This window comes from Hesperophylax consimilis, chromosome 1, assembly GCF_061612785.1.
Source record: "Hesperophylax consimilis isolate HC1 chromosome 1, BYU_Hcon_1.0, whole genome shotgun sequence".
NCBI classification, from domain to species: Eukaryota; Metazoa; Arthropoda; class Insecta; order Trichoptera; family Limnephilidae; genus Hesperophylax; species Hesperophylax consimilis.
Genome location: NC_142836.1, coordinates 48,657,161 through 48,674,842, shown reverse-complemented (window position 1 = coordinate 48,674,842; position 17,682 = coordinate 48,657,161). Strand labels below are relative to the sequence as shown.

The 17,682-nt window shown below is 33.2% G+C and overlaps 1 protein-coding gene across 3 annotated transcripts in view; it reads left to right on the top strand.

Annotated features, from left to right (window-relative positions):
- The window catches only part of Stacl (SH3 and cysteine-rich domain-containing protein), a 350,766-nt gene that overhangs the window by 246,557 nt on the left and 86,527 nt on the right, over positions 1-17,682 (top strand). For all 3 annotated transcript variants that reach the window (XM_089634833.1, XM_089634823.1, XM_089634843.1), the window contains exons 8-11: positions 4,550-4,630; positions 6,025-6,216; positions 14,728-14,856; positions 15,819-15,896. In XM_089634833.1, the coding sequence (XP_089490959.1) occupies positions 4,550-4,630; positions 6,025-6,216; positions 14,728-14,856; positions 15,819-15,896 (480 nt within the window). The remainder of the gene's footprint in view (positions 1-4,549; positions 4,631-6,024; positions 6,217-14,727; positions 14,857-15,818; positions 15,897-17,682) is intronic.

Sequence of the window (17,682 nt, the reverse complement as noted above, 5' to 3'; positions counted from 1 at the left end):
CCAGGGTGAATATGTGGCAGCCATATTTATAGATCTCAAAAAAGCCTTTGATACGGTCGATCATGAAATACTCTTAAAGAAATTGGAATATTTGGGAATTGTTGGGAAGCCCCTAAATCTCCTCCGAAGCTACTTAGATGATAGATTTTGTCTTGTTGAAGTCAAAGGTGTCTCGAGTGGCTTAGGTAAAATCACATGTGGAGTGCCACAGGGATCAATTCTTGGGCCTCTGCTTTTCTTGCTATATGTCAATGACATAACTAAATGTGGTATCTCTGGAAACCTCCAACTTTATGCGGATGACACTGTAATCTATTATCACAGTACAAGCCTGAGTGACCTGGAGTCTCAAATGAATGTAGATGTCTCAATTCTAGCTAATTGGCTGCGTATTAATAAATTGAGCCTCAATATAAAAAAAACGCACTACCTAACTTTCGGTAATAAGGATTATGTGCCAATGAATATCACACTTGGAACTGAGAAGCTCCAAAATATAGAAGTCACGAAATATTTAGGGCTATTAATAGACTCTAAACTTTCGTGGAATTCCCATGTTGAGCATGTGAAATCTAAAATATCCCCAATAACCGGCGTACTGTACCGACTCCAAGGTCTTCTCTCTACATCTCTACTAAGGGCCACATACTATGCGATGATTCACTCCCATCTGAGTTATTTAGTTAGTATCTGGGGCACTATTACTAAAAAACAAATATCAGAAATACAAGTGATTCAAAATCGAGCAATAAGGAATATCTACCGTCTACCGTGGGATATACATATCAAAGATATATATTTAAAGACAAACATACTTCCTTTTACGGTTCTACCTAAATACAATATCACTTGTACAATATTACAAATCATACATAGATCCTCACACACTAACATCAAACCAGCATTTAATTCAGACATACACCAGCACAAAACACGGTCCCAAAATCTAATACACCTAGCATCGTCTACCCACACAACAAAATTTGGTATTAACTCATTACAATATATTGCATATAGACAATACAATGCATTACCTAATGAAATAAAGCAATCAGTAACTAACAAAAAAATATTAGTTAAAACGCTTAAAGATTATTTCCTGAAAATGTTTTTAAACCAGTGAATTTTCGCTCGCTTTCATATGTTGGTTTACTATGTTTCATTTGTTACTATCTCTCATTATTTCTAAAATCTCTATTCTTAACAATGTATTTTTCCTTTTTTATTTATTTTTCTTTTCCTTTTCAATATGTTGTATTTTTTTTAAAGTGTAATATCCTTGTAAAATGTATTTTATGTGTCTGTACTTCCCGTAATGAGTTTTATCTCAACTCATTGGGAATAATGTGTTAATTACCATGTTTTTTGTAATACATTATAAATAAATAAATAAAAAATAAAATAAGTTTTTTTCAAAGGATTAAAATCAAAATTAATATTTTCCTAACAAATCGTTTCTAAAATCCTAGAATTGGTTTATTCTAGATCTCAAACTAACAATGGCATTTTAATAGAATACAAACTTTTATTTGAATTTCAATTAGATATGTTCTTATGTTTCCGCACGAATCTTTTGCGTGCTACATTTTTAGCTGTAAGTCGTCGGGATACATTATTTACATTTTCACTTTATTTTTGTCGAAATTTAACATTTCTGATTTATAAAAGGATTTTTCAGATGTATTTATGAATACAAGAATACAATAGTTTCTTTATTCGCTTGGGTAAGCACTCTGCAATATTATCATAAAAATAAAAACAATGTTTATTCATCGTTTTCTGGAAAAAGCGTGACCGTTCTGTGAAATTCTGATTTATAATATTCTTCAGCTTCTGTTGGGGATATGATCGATATTTGGGTATAGCGGAGATTAATGAAACTCGTTATGTCTTTCTGTCAATAACTCTCAAGAATTGACGATAATTTGATGATTCTACAATCGTCCACAAATCAACCCCTAACCCTCTTACCCAGTACTTGATTGTATGTTTATTGGAAATATGGAATGAATTTATCTTTCATATCAATTTTCTAAAAATATATTAACTTAAAGTTCTCTACCAGCAAAGCTATTTTTTTCGCTTGATTAAACTAAAAAAAATAATATTTGAAATTATGATTTACCTGTTTTTAGGTTGTCCACAACTAAAAACACATTAAAAACGCTTCTATAACGTCGGGCAGCACAACATTCGTACACATTGGGGCTTTTCGTTGTGTTTTTATTCGGCATGAAGTTTTAATAGAATATATGTAAAACTTACCAGATTGCTATTTATTGCCCGTAATGTAGCGGTCAATTCAGTCCAGTCTTTGCCAGCTGTCGTATTTAGATAAATTTCATATTTTTTTTACATGTTTTACAAACATGAAACTACCATATTTTATTTAAGTTATGTTTTCATATTACAATAGTCCCAGGTGGAGCCAGTTTTTATCGAAGTATGAATCACCTTTAACTTTTAACCAATAGTTATTGGGGTCAGAGTCAAAGCTTTGCATAAATAAGTTAACCCGCGCGTATGTTCCACCCGGCGAGGCGCGGCCACTATTTGATGCTATTTAATACAATACTATTGTTATCACTGTTGTTTGTATAGTAATACATTATTTCACGAATTACTTACGAAAGAGCACTCATAACATAATATTCCTGTATATCACACGCATTGCGACCGGTATGTTAGTATGCGGATAAAATTTTCTGATAAATTTAATATTAGTGTTAGCCGTCCACGTGATAGCTATATCTGTGTAGGTATCTAACTGTTTGCTGTATTTTAATAATGATCGAGTAACAGATAGCTAGGTATTTAAATAGAGAGCGTTGTTGTAAAGAAATTACTAATAGTGGAAATAATTTGTTAATATTAAACCAAACATCCTTTTTTCTAATAAATAATGTGCTTGAAAACGCTAATCAGCTGGTTATCTGACAACTGTGTGGGGTAACTACCCCACATGATAATTCTTTCCGATAGAAACATTTAGATAACGATATCAGCATCTTATAATCCTGCAGATTGCGGTAACATTGGTATTTAATATCGGCCACCTTATCTACATATAATATTACCGGCCTTTCGAAACGAACATGTGGAATTGTTCCACGAATTTGAGAACCAACTACACATAGCATTCATTTATATAAATAACTTGCTATAACTATTGATAAATGTATATCTATTATTTTTATAAATGTGCCTTCAAAAACTGACAAACCAATGTACCTACCTACCTGCGGTGTGCTATGAACATCAAACATTTTTCATATTTCTTTCATCCGCGTACAATATAATGCAAATTACTGTTTGTAAAGTTTGGTATTAATTATTGATTCTTGTTTTTTTTTGTTTTAAAAAGTCGACTCCCTTTATGCATTGCTTGAATATTACAAAGTGTACAGTTTTCTAAATATTGAAAAATTCACGGGTCACTTCAAACGGTTCAATTTGTTCTTGTGGGAACCTCTGGGTTATGTTATAGGTAGTAATCACAGTCTTTTTCAGCACGAAAAAGAGAATGGGCATCAGTTGAGCAGATGGTATTTTTTTCTTTGGCTGAGATGTATAGTTAGTTTCTTAATCTTCTTGATTGGAAGAAAAATTACCAATCAATACTTCGTCACTAGTGGTTTGTTCCGTATGGGATTACCCTTGAGGTTAAAATGTCAAATACCTCCAATCTTGACATGGTTTGAGATATGTTAGTATCAAAGCTTGAACTATATATCTATTTAATCAAAACACGGAAAATTTTCCTGTTGAAATTGATTTGTATAAACTTAATTTTAATGAAGGTCGCTATGGCTTACTACATTCGAATTCCGCACTTCTGCAGGATGCAAGACATACTTTGTCCAATCAGTGAGCGTTAGAAATTTAGTGAACATTTAACCACTTAACTGATTAGAAATAATACTTATTTATAAAAAATACATTTTCAGTGTACATGTACGTTTAGTTTGAAACGTGTATTTTTCGAACACACAAATGACCCTTGACATATTGAAGAGTTATTTTTCCGATATTTTATTATCGATTCGATCATTCAAATCATACTCAACATGGATTGTAATACATCCCATACCCTACCGACCCATTGCCACTTTCAAAATATTTCTGGGTATGAATCGAAAATCACATTTTAAGAAACTTTTAGTAACGGAAGGGAGAGGAACCCATTTCAAACCCTAAACACTTTTTTTATTCAAGAAAACAATATTTTCCCTGAAATATATCAAACATTCTTTGTTTATTTTGAGGTAAAAACCTGAAAACCTGGCAGGTTTAAGGCTTTTTCGGGTGATTTACAATAACTTTGTGGAACGGATTACAGCAAAAACATCTCAGAACTGAAATTCACATAAATATTATATCATGAAATACGTTTCTGAAAAAGCGTTTAAATTTGGGGGATAAATAAAATCATTCCATGATATTGCGTAGGGAGCTAAGTCATACGTGCTTTAGATATAGTATTTGATTGTATCTGCCTATCAAAACCTTATTTTGTTTTTATATTTCCCAAACTGTATTTTCCCAACAGGAACTGGAAGAAATCTACACGGACCTCTGTAATACACTCTCGGAAGCTGTTCTTCAAGGAGCTGAAGTCATTTCTTCAAGAGTAAGTACATTTGTATAATTTTATATGTATTACACGTTTTACTTATTGTAACAACTACGCAGCCATGGACCTGCTGGAAAATTTTATTAATATAAGCATATTTATGTTATAAATTAATTAATTTTTGGATTCATTAATTAAAAATACACCATTTTCTGCTGTAAAAAAATAATAATCACATTCCTTAATTAAAAATATCGTCTTCGAATTAAAAAATTCACTCAAGGTTTACTTTATTATTCATAATATTAATGTTCCGCCGTAAAAGATTTTCAACCACTAATTGCTTCAACATTTACCGAGCTTTTGCCAGCGAAGCTCGCTCCGTAGGACAATGCGATAATTTTGCCTACCTACACTTAAACTTAGCAAACACCCTAATATAAAGTGTTAATCTCTTCGCTTCGAAAATGTATTTCTTAAAGAATATAAAGCTAAAGTAAAATATCTTAAAGAATATAAAGCTAAAGTACACTAAAACCTTAAAAGTTTTTGAGCTTTGATCTTAAAAATCTGTGTCAAACGCTGTAAAGGAAATTATTTTTATTCTCAATCAATCATTTTGTCGATGGCAATGTAAAATAAATGGAAGTTTTCATGTCAATGTCACGGAAGATAATCCAAACAAATTTTGTTTTGAAAATCATGAAATCGGTTTTGTCACTAAAGCTAACCACAAATTTTACCTACATTTTTTTATAAATACATGAACAATGGGTTTTTGGATCTTATTATAGTCACGACTATCAATCATTTAAATGAGTCTCGGTCTAAAACTCTAAAAAGTCTACAAAGTAACCATTCATTGGATAACCAACATCTCTGCAATAGATCATCCCAGGTTGGTGCTCTACGTTTGGTGACTTAGCAAGAGTGCCCGAGTTCATGTGGTGATGTTTATTCGGGTTTTGGCGACGGATGCTTCTACCTACCAACTTCGTGACAGGAAGAATTGGGAGAGACTGGTTGAGGGAAACACTTTCACCTCTCCAGCCGGACTCACAATGGATTCATACTTCTGTCATTCCGTGACTGGAAAACAGTATCGTCTTGATACTGTATTAATTTTCTCATTACTCTCGTTAGATTTATCACATGGGAAAAGGTGAGTGATATTATTATACGTCATATTAGTTTGCGTGATATAGGGTCTGCGACCCGTCACTTCTCTCTTCCAAGGGTCTTTATTCTCGAGTATGTGTTTCATCTATTCCAAACTAACAAAGTTTCGATAAAAGAATTGTCTACAAAATAGCTTTCACTGCCAGATGGAGCGAGACCGGGGGTGAATAAGAATAAGGACCCAGAAAGACGACTTTCCTTTAACGCAGACCCAAGTTCCACTTCCAGATAGAAACAGAATATGTAATGAGTTGGTTCGTTTGTTTGGTCAGGCCGGCGAGCAGGCACGCCGCTACGAGAGTCTGGGCTCGCAGTGCCGCGCGCTCAGCGGCACCACGGACCTGGCGCACCTGGCGCGCGCGCTGCCCGCCGCGCCGGCACACAGCGCGCGCGCCGGTCAGCGTCGGCCCTACGCTCCGCCACTCAACACAGGCCTAGACGACGGAGGGGATGCTTCTATGCAGGTACGAGTATGAGAATCTAAGTTATCGATTAAGTCACAAGGTCATCTAGCACGCATACTTGTCATCATTCTCGAGCACGGCCGCAGATCTCTAACTTACAAACAACTGTTCAAGCGGAATAAATATTTTTTTTATTGATTTTATTTTAGTCATTTTTTCATCATGGTTTACAAATGACTAATAAAACTAATATAAACAAGATAATATTTCATTTTGTAACTTTTAATATTTTTACAATAAACATAACATTTATTTTTAAATACATTCATTCTTCAGACTTTCAGGCATTTCATCATACATCTTTAGTCCTTTGTACATTATTAATGTGCCTACAATACGAGTATATCTTGAATCTAACAATTGGTGCAGTGCATTATAATACTTCATCACTTTGTATAGCTAACCATTTTGCGTATTGTCTTTGTGTTCGAGGAACGAACAAGGGTTGGGATAGCCGTATTTCAAAGGGCTATTCCACACATATAAAGCATGGATAACGCCTATGGCTTATGACAGGCGAATGCGATAACACAATTTGTAAGGTTAATTCACAGTCAGCTTACCGGGTGGCGAACGAAATCTGCATCTCGAGAATCATCTGTCAGCGCTGGAATGGTGATCGTTGTACGGTAGCACTCGTTATGTTGAATTGGATTGTGATAATTGGGATAAAATACGTTTAAGGGATTATTCCGATAAATAACCGGCGATAGTACACACATTGGTTTTGACACGACGAACGTTTCGATGCAATTGTACGGCTCACGGCACTCCGTGATTATAGTTGACGTGCGTGATTTCAAACTGTACAGTTCAAAATCTGACCATACTATTGGTCAGCACACGGCCTGTCAAAAGCAAATCGGCATGACGGAACACTTGCCTTTTTTGATAGACTGATTTCATTGCGTGTCCCAATTATTTGATCGTTCATTTATATCAATGTTTAAATTTGACAAACAATGAATCCAAAATGTCTAATTTTTTAATGTTTATTCTCTGGAAATTATCATTATTATTCTTTATCGTATAAACGAGATGAGAAGTTAGGTGTCAGCTTTTTTGACAAATAAAAGTACTTTTAAATATTGAAGACAATATTAGTGATTCTTAAACGCAAATCTGAAACAGAAAAATCAGAAAAGGAAACGGTCACATCTGGGACACGAACCCAGGACCCTTGTCTTTCCGGGACAATGCTCTACCAACTGCGAAAATGGGACCCTATCCTCATCGGTCACTTTTAACTGTATCATACTTCGAATAAGAACTACCAACGTTGTCTTCATTTTTTCACCGCACATTTTTATTGGCAACTATCTTTATATACTATATGTACTTTTTTCTAAATTTCTGTCTTCTACATTTTTTTCAAAACACACAGTTTGAATGTAGTTTTTAAAGCTAAACCATAATATTTTGCATAATTAACGGTACCTTTTCTTAAATTATGGTATTCATTATAAAGAGCTAATAATGTTTCAAATAAATTGAACAATTTAATTAAATGTAGTTAAGATAAATCATGCATTGTTTCTTTTGCTTTCTCACAAACGAAGTATTGAATTCCGTAAGTCTGAGCTTAAACTTTAGCACACTTTTTTCAAATAAGCTAATCCTGGTAGCATACAAAAAATCTCAGACTTCTAACTGTCAAATACTAACTTGTCACGTCGCGTCGTATCTATCTTTACCGCAAGGTAGAGATATATAGAAGGTGGCGGAGAACAAGTCCCATTTCTCACGTAACTGTCAAATTATCAGGTAGGAAAGTGGGAGGGTGGGGATGTCTCTCGATGTTCAGTGGTTTTTCTTTTATTTTTTATAACTGTTTTTTGTCTATATTATAATCTTATTGTTGTGAATTATTCCTTCTTTTTGATGCATTTAGTTTCAGGTTGTATTATGTTGTACGAGTTCCAATTCTGAAAAAACGTTAATAAAAAACGGGGAATAAAACGTTATTTGGACATGATTTTAGATTTTCATGGGCAATAGTGTTATCGTCACTATTTTTTTATTTTTTATTATGCTGTGTGTTGACCTTTCACCTTCTAGCCAATGTTCCGGACTACAGTGTGCATTATCAGGACAGATGCATAGATTGTGGTGAAATGTGTGTTTTATGTATCGACACAGAGAAATTTTCCCTATAAATATAATGCTAATTTATTAAAAATCTCTTCACATTATTCTTTTTCCTGTTATATTTGTATCCTAAAAAAATAATTGATAGATATCTTAAAAAACTTTAAAAAATACCAACGTTTTTTCACGATGTCCGAAAACGTGTTCATAAAAGTCCTAACATGTTAGCATTTCGTCCTAATATATATTAAGAACAATGATGGAGTGAATGTTACCGAAATTAGCATAGATGAGATAGAAAGCTCGATTAAATGTATGAAGAATGGTAAGGCTGTCGGTTTCGACAATATTGCTGCTGAATATTTTAAAGGAGGTAGCCGTATAATTTTCACATGGTTGTGCAATCAATGTTTAAAGCAGGGCCTTTAGATAGGAGAAGGGCTGTGATCATGCCAATATACAAAGGTAAAGGGTCACGAATGGAATGTGGGAATCATAGAGCTATTAGCCTGCTAAGTTCAGTTGGCAAGCTGTATGGTAGAATTTTGATTGAAAGAGTAAGAAATGAAACAAAGGATAAAATATGGGATGTGCAAGGTGCTTTTATGAGTGGAAGGGGGTGCATGGACCAGATCTTCTTATTGCGTATGCTCACTGAGAAGTTTCTGACATAAAACCAGAATTGTTTTGTGCCTTTGTAGATCTACAAAAAGCATACGACGAGTCGACGGAAAAAGCTATGGAAGGTGTTGTCCAAGTATGGAGTTAATGCAAATCTGACTCAGTCAATTGCGTCTCTGTATGAGGGAAGCGTTGCATATGTTAGGGTAAACGGTGGTTTTACTGGGTGGTTTGATATCACAAAAGGTGTTAAACAAGGCTGCGTAATGTCACCGTGGTTATTCAATCTATACATGGATAATTGTATGCAGGAATTGAAAGAGGTGGGATTGGGCGCAAATTTGAGTAATCTGAAAGTATGTTGCCTGTTGTATGCTAATGATGCGGTGCTGATTGTAAATAGTATAGATGATCTACAGTCTCTCGTATCCAGGATGAACGAAGTATGCATGAAGAATGAGTTAATGATGAATGTAAGTAAGTCTAAAGTAATGGTGTTTGAAAGAGAGAGTACGAAAACAGTGTGCAATATAGTTTTGAATGAGGAATTCTTGGAGCAGGTGGATGAGTTTGTGTATTTAGGAAGTATGTTTACGAGAGATGGGAAGGCTGACAGAGATATTGAAAGAAGAGTAAATGCAGGTAATTTCGTTAATGGAGGACTGAACGCAGTTGGCGCTAGCAAAAAAATGTCCAAAGAAGCGAAGTTAGCACTCCACAACGGAGTGCTGGTACCTACCTTGATGTATGGAAGTGAGGCATGGAACTGGCAAAGAAAGGATGAAAGTAGTTTGAATACTGTTGAAATGAGATCCCTGAGGCGTATGTGTGGTGAGGGTATGTTTGATCGTGTGAGGAATGTGGAAATCCGCAAAGAGTGCAAGGCTGATGTAAGCGTAATGAGTAAGATTAAGAAAGGGACGCATAGATGGTTTTGGCATGTAGAGCGAATGAGCAAAGATAGGAGTGTAAGGAGGATATATGATGTAAATACGAATGGTAGCAGAAGTCGGGGACGCTCGAGGAAGACATGGCACGATCAAGTGAATCAGATACTGAAGTCAGGTCATGTCAAGATTCAGAATAATAGAAGAGTATGTATGAGACGATGTATGAATGTGAATGAGGCAAGAAGTGTGTGCCAAGACCCAGTTGTTTGGCGGTCCGTCCTCTCTGCCTACCCCTGCGGAGATGGTTAGTTAGTTAGTTAGGTGGATAAACACGTGTTCCGATATACCAACAGTCCAATTTTGACAGGATGACTAAATATCTTTAAACTTTTCAATAAATCAGCATAACTCATTTTTCTCCACATAGAAGTGATACCGTGCTGTAGGCGATTTTTTTATTAAGCTGACCTTTATTGACTGAAAATTACACTTTTTTTTTTTTTTAGACAATGTATAGATAGTCCCACGAAGCTGCCACGTGGCTGCTTGTGTGCAGGTTCCATCTCAATATACAATTATAACACAATATAAGTCTCCCGTTATATAAAATAAATAACAGACTCTTACATACAATCATAGAACTCACTAAAGCGTCCCAAGAACACTAACACATTGAATGACAATACGATAACGTACATTCAAAAGTACAAGACAATATAGCACACAGATAACACACATTCAAAAGTAAGACAATACGATAACACACATTGAAAATGAATAACATCGTGCTGTAGCACAATGCAATTGAATTAAAATTCTAGTTAACTAGGTGAAAAAAAAAAAAAATTTCTGGAAATAAAAAATAAAAATCTACGTTAAACGAATAAGTGTGGATTTTCCGTTTAATGTTTGTGTAGGAGGTTAATACTGGATACCAAGAAATGTTAATCTTAGCTCCGTCGTCCCTATTCATAATTATAGGATTTCTGTGGATTTCAATCGCCTCCGTAAATATGGTTTAAAGAAATAACCCAAAAATAATCACAATTGTTGAAAAAATTACTAAAATGTGACGACAAATACCTTTTGTTCCGCTTCAGCATCTTTTTGTTAATATGTTAGTTACTGGTGAAATTCTTTCTGTAACAAAGTACTAATTAGTTGTGCCTTCCGCTATATAAATAAACCACAGTTTTTTAACAATCGTTAATTTTAACAACAATTTGACGTCAAACAATACTTATAATAATTAATTGTAAAATTGAAATTAATTATTTGTAATGGTTTAATTACCTATATTTTAAACTACCTCCGTGGGTGGGGTCACATTTATACCCCGAAAGAAAATCTATAAAACAGGGCTTTAAATTTTAATGGATAAAAGTAATAGCTGGAAACGAGCAGGTTTTACAAACAACGGCTTAGAAAATCATTGTTATTGAGTTTAGTGTCTCAATTTCAATTGAATTCTGTTTCAATCTGTATTCTGTGGAATCTTTGATAAACAGTATTATGTTCCATGTGGAGCTATTACTATTTGTCTCTAGATATTTAGGAGAATAAAATAAAATGTTTGTTAGTATGGAACAATATCAAATGAAACGCAATAACGTGTATTCTGAATGATAAAATGCCATGTACAGGTACAGTGTACATACTCTCTACTCTGTGTACAGTATTATACACAGAGTAGAAAGTAGGTACCTACTTATTATATCTCATGAAATATTTATTTATTAACGTCCTATTGATCTTTATAATAACAATTGAAAACAACAGAATAACAAAAATATAAAAGAAATTAAAAATTAAATATTGTTGTCAAGTAATACGACTAACAAAAATAATATGGCCAATTATAGTGATTTGTTTTTGGGGTTTTATGCCGTGTTGCGCTACCTCGTGTAATGTGTATTACACATCTGCCCTGATGATGGACACTGCAATGCTGTCCGAAACGTTGGCTAAAGAAGGAGGTAGCGCAACACGGCATAATACCCCAAAATAACTTACTAAATAAAATAATAACTTACGTACCGAAACCAGACTTTCTATAGAAGATAGAAGAGTTTTAACTGATATATTATTTTTATTCAAAATTATCAAATCTCTAATTGGCAGACGTCGTCCCTATTCATAATTATATGATTTCTGTGGATTTCAATCGCCTCCGTAAATATGGTTAAAGAAATAACCCAAAAATAATCACAATTGTTGAAAAAATTACTAAAATATGACGACAAATACCTTTTGTTCCGCCTCAGCATCTTTTTGTTAATATGTTAGTTACTGATGAAATTCGTTCTGTAACAAAGTACTAATTAGTTGTGCCTTCCGCTATATAAATAAACCACAGTTTTTTAACAATCGTTAATTTTAACAACAATTTGACGTCAAACAATACTTAATTGTAAAATTGAAATTAATTATTTGTTATGGTTTAATTACCTATATTTTAAACTACCTCCGTAGGTGGTACGTATTTTTTTTTTCTATAGAGACTACAGACATTATTTTTCTTCTTTTTTTAACATTTGTTTTATAATACATATCAGTATATTGTATATATTTATTTTCTATTTACTTTACGAGTAAATTATTTTACTTTTTTCAGTCTTGCTGGTTTTGCAACAAACGTGAATAATTATATGCATGTACGAATGTACAATGTACATACTTACTTTGTACTTGAAACTTTGTTTTATTACAATATTTCTGTTTTTGGATTTTATGTTAATCTTAGTACTAGCGTTTGATTTTTATTTATTTTTTGTATTTAGTTATGCTATTATCCATGTATTATGTTACACTTACATACATACATATTATTATTTATTGGATAATTTGTATAGCGAAGCTTTTGTGAGATATCACCTCAGGATAAACTGTCAATTTACTCTGTAAAAGCCCAATGTTAATGAATAATAAATAAAAGTAAATAAAAAACAAATCACTACAACACTTTTGGCCGTGAAAATCTTAAATCATTCCTAATATGGCCAAGACCACCCTCAATGGGTGAAAGCCAAAATACATAAATAACAAATTTATAAAATATTTTGAATACTTGAATACTAGCTTTTTCATAAGTTATGATTACTCTTTATTTACATTACCTAAAAAGTGCCGAACTAATATGGCTTCCAATGTGTCAAGATTTAAATCGAAAATCAGCGACATTTGTAAGCTCAGTCTATGTCTTCTCTCCATAACTAAATTAAACACGAATTGAAAATAATGATGTTTCATTCATCTTACATTCAATATTTATAAACCTTAAATAAAAATAAAAATCTTAACTAAATTTTCAGTAATTGTAATACTCATTTGCTCAAATAATATTTCTAATAAAAGAATATTTCTCTGACGTTTTGTGAATAATGTTTATGTTTATTGTTTATATCTCTATTATGATTTGATTTATATCACAAAATATACTCCATGGCTATAAATATATTGTTTTGTAAATTTTTCGTTCTATATAATCTTTTTTTTTGTATAATTTATTTAAATAACTTATTCCATATTATGCTGTCTCAGTTAAAGTCACAAGGAGGAAATCCATAATTGGTATCATTTTACTATATAATACTTATGTACTCATGTAATAACTGATTAAATGTAAACTGTCGATTTCCCGAAAATGAATGAATAGATAGTAAATAGATTAATTAACGCGAATTCGTGAAAAACCCAAAACATCAAGGAATTATAATAATCATGTGTCACCATAATATTAGATAAGATAACTTTTCTTTAAATAATTAAGAGCAGTACGCTAGAGCTAATATTTGCCACATATTTTGATTTAAAAAATATCTTTCGGTCTAAAATTAAGTTTCGTGCACAGCTCTTAATTAAGTTTATTAATTTTTGTACCAATTTTTTTACATTAACTCTACATAAGAGATCTGAGAAAAACGATATCTTTCAGGGCCTTTATTTCTTATTCAAATTATTGAATCGGGTTAAAAACGGAATTGCTGACCTTTAACTAATCAATCGATAGGTTTTTTGATAAACTTTTAGTAAAATACAAATATATTGTCACGATGTCGGAAGAATGTTCATAAAAATCCTAGTACTTTCGCATTTTGTCACTATATATTATCGAGGTGCCTACGTGGAAACATTAAACAGTATTAGTTTTGGATATTGCTTAGTTATGTAAGGTATTACACAATACAATGTGTGTATGTATTTACTCATATTTAATTTTGGACTTGTTTATACTAGTATTTTAGAGGCAATTTAAACATTGTACATACAAAATATAATATTAAATATATGTATCATAAATTGTATTTCTTAGTCCTCCTCACTAGGGTGACCTGTGCTGAGGCGAACTCAAGTTATTCATTTCTGTTTTATTAATATTCTATGTCATTTTTAATGTTTTTCCAGAGTTTTTCATTAATCTCTTTCAGATTTTTGTTCTTGATTTGTAATCATTAAAAAAAATGTTGCTTTATATCAGGGGGAATATAATTTCTTTGTCCGAATGTGGTTTTATTACCTGGAATATTTTTTTTATTTCATTGCGATTTGACCTCGTTTGATGAAGATGTAGAGGATTCAGAATTTTTAAATATTTTCAATAGTATATTGGTAGCATATATTTTTTGTTCATTTGGTACATCAAAACTATTGAAAATTTCAATAGAAGTTATCGTTGCACAAAGAAAATAGTATTTAATTGTGTGCTCACTGCTCACCTACTGTTGGAATCTTCCTTAAAACCATCTTGAAAATATATTTCGTTAATGTTATAATTATATTATGTATTCTGTTAGCGAGACAATAAATAAATATGAATTTTAAACTTACCATTAAATATCGAGTGAGAAAATATAGTATGAAATAAATTTATTGTGATATAACAAAGATGTAACGATTCTCCTTCTCGATTCAGGACAATGTTCCCCCGGTACTGAAGGACGAACTGGTGCTAGAGAGACTGGGACCATTGCAAATAAGGTCCAATTACGACTCTTTGAAGAAGGAAGCCTTAGACTTGGAACTTCAAATAAAACAGCTACAGGTAAAAGCAATAAATGTATCATTTGCAAAACTTTCATTTACGGGCTCTATTAAACATGCGGGAAAGTTCTACGTCTCTTTTGCCTATTACTTAAGGAAAGGCAATACTTACTTATATACATACAGCCTTACACCATAACCTGGATTTTTGTCGAATAAATTTTAGCTTTTTGTACCCATGTACCTTGTTGAACTAACATTTGTATTCAAATTGATATCCTTGGAAATTGTCTGCCATTGATTGGAACTTTGAATAAATTAATATTTATTTATTTAAAAACATAGAAAAGTTTTTTCTGCTTTATTCTTTCTTTAAGCCTTTCATTGACAAGTGTCACCTTGCATCTCCACCTCTGGCCAGATGGCTTCATCGATGTCATAGTTCACAGCGGAGCATCATGTACAGAGCACGCGGATATAGTAATTACAGCAAAGCATGTATTGTGAAATTATGTGAATACCGGACAAGGGTCCCAACTGTTCTCTATGTGAGACTACCGCATCCCCAATTGTGGTTGTTGTGAAGCTGGAGGTAGTGGGAAATGAAGGAGGTGGGGAAGACATAGCTAGTCATAAACATGAAGGAAGTCATTTCAAGCAAAGTTTTAATTCTGAATAGTCATCTTACACTAGGGCGCTAGTAAGAGTATATTTAACTCCGGATTGTGCCATAAATATACATTAAACATTTTAAATTAAATAATTGTGAAACAACATAAATTATTTTAATAATATTTACTTGCGCGCAGGAATTTGAACCCACGATATCCTGTTGTCGGTTGACTAAAGAGGCCGTAGAGATCGGAAACCACTTTTGAAGTCTGAACTGAAGTCGTGTAACAGAGTAATTGATCCATCGACTCCAGTCTTGTTAAGAAACAAGACATACACTCGTGATATCTGCTGTATATGAACAGTGTGTTACCTGTCAATAATTATTTAATTTTGTTTGTTATTTTCCAGGATACGTTGGATACGATGTCCAGAATGCAGCAACGTTCGCTGGAAAGTCATTTATATAATAAAGTAAATGAGCTACAGGTAAATACTTTCTTCTCCCTATATTGCATCTACTGCTTTGACTTTCTAAAAGTCAAACATATGAATTTAAATCGAGGAGAAGCACAATCTGATATTAATTATTCATCATTATGTGGCCTTTTACGATTTCTTTGAAAAGAATTCTGCGAAACATTTTGGGTCGCGAACAAAAACTTTAAATGAGTCCCTTTGTTGAATTTCACTTGTTTAAGCGAGACTTCCGCGAATAGGTCGAAAGTTTAATCTGTTTTCAACGCTGTTGACAAAATTACTTCGCTTTTCAGTTGCTAAAATTTCTTAATTTAATTTGGTGTATCCTTAACTCGTCATAACCCAGTTACACTTTTCAACAATGAACTAATTGGGAACGTGATATATTTATACAAATTTGACTTCTGTTTTAATAATCTATACCATCTCATTACTTAGGTTCCTATCTATTATTTTAAATACTGAGAAAATATATTTATAGCATTCTCAGTAATATTTTTCCATTTCATTAAGAAATCGCTCCTCATTCAGCCCTTTGAAAAATCGTAGAATCGAATGATGAAAGAGTTCCAGTTCCCCTTCGTCCAATTAGTGAAGTAAATATCGAATGATATTTGTAATTGTTCAATCATCCCCCTCCCCATCTGGGACAGAATATTGTATGTCTACCCCTCCCTCCGTGAAAAAAATCTATCATTTCGAAATGAATATTCCGATTTTGCGTTTCGCTAATCGTAAGCGATGTCGCATTCCCTTTGATCCTGCCTAAAATGATAAACACGTTTAATTTAGAATAGTTAAACCCTTTAGTGTCAAAGGAACGGGGAACGCCGAAAACAAGCAAAAAGTTAGTTTTCATTCGCTGAAACTTATTTTTTAACAAATGCATTCTGAAACGATTTTTCTAACTTTTATTTGATTTATTATTTTAAACATCAAGTATAAGCTAATGAGCTCGGGTGCAGATAGCGCCAACCATCGTTTTCTGAAAAATCAATATTAAAATTTGGCCTAACTCATAAATCAAAAAACGTACGATATATATAATACAAACATATTTGTCTAAAAAAAGTTCGTAACACATTAACTTACATCATAACCTTCTTTAATAGTTAGTAACAACTCAAATTTAAAATGCCCGTAAATAAAAGTATTTGTTGGCACTATGCTCATATAAAAAGCTAACCCCACGAATATTTTTCTTACCTCCTGGGCAATATAAAATAAAGTCTGCTTCTCAGCCGCAATCTTGAGAATCAATGGTTATTGTCAAAATTGAGTATCCTGCTCGTTCCTGCTATCCGCGTGTTACGCTTCATTTATCGCCATTTTAGTGATGACACTGTTTTGTTCCAAAATATTTTCAAATAAATCTACGAATAAAAGAATGATCTATGTCCAGGGATCCAACTGATCAACCAAATGCAATGGTAGTTAGATATATGTCCAGGGATCCAACTGATCAACCAAATGCAATGGTAGTTAGATATATGTCCAGGGATCCAACTGATCAACCAAATGCGATGGTTGTTTGATATGTGTCCAGGGATCCAAGTGATCAACCAAAATGCAATGGTAGTTAGATATATGTCCAGGGATCCAACTGATGAACGAAATGCGATGATTGTTAGATAAGTATCCAGGGATCCAACTGATCAACCAAATGCGATGGTTGTTTGATATGTGTCCAGTGATCCAAGCAAAAACCAAATGCGATGGTAGTTAGATATATGTCCAGGGATCCAACTGATGAACCAAATGCGATGATTGTTAGATAAGTGTCCAGGGATCCAAC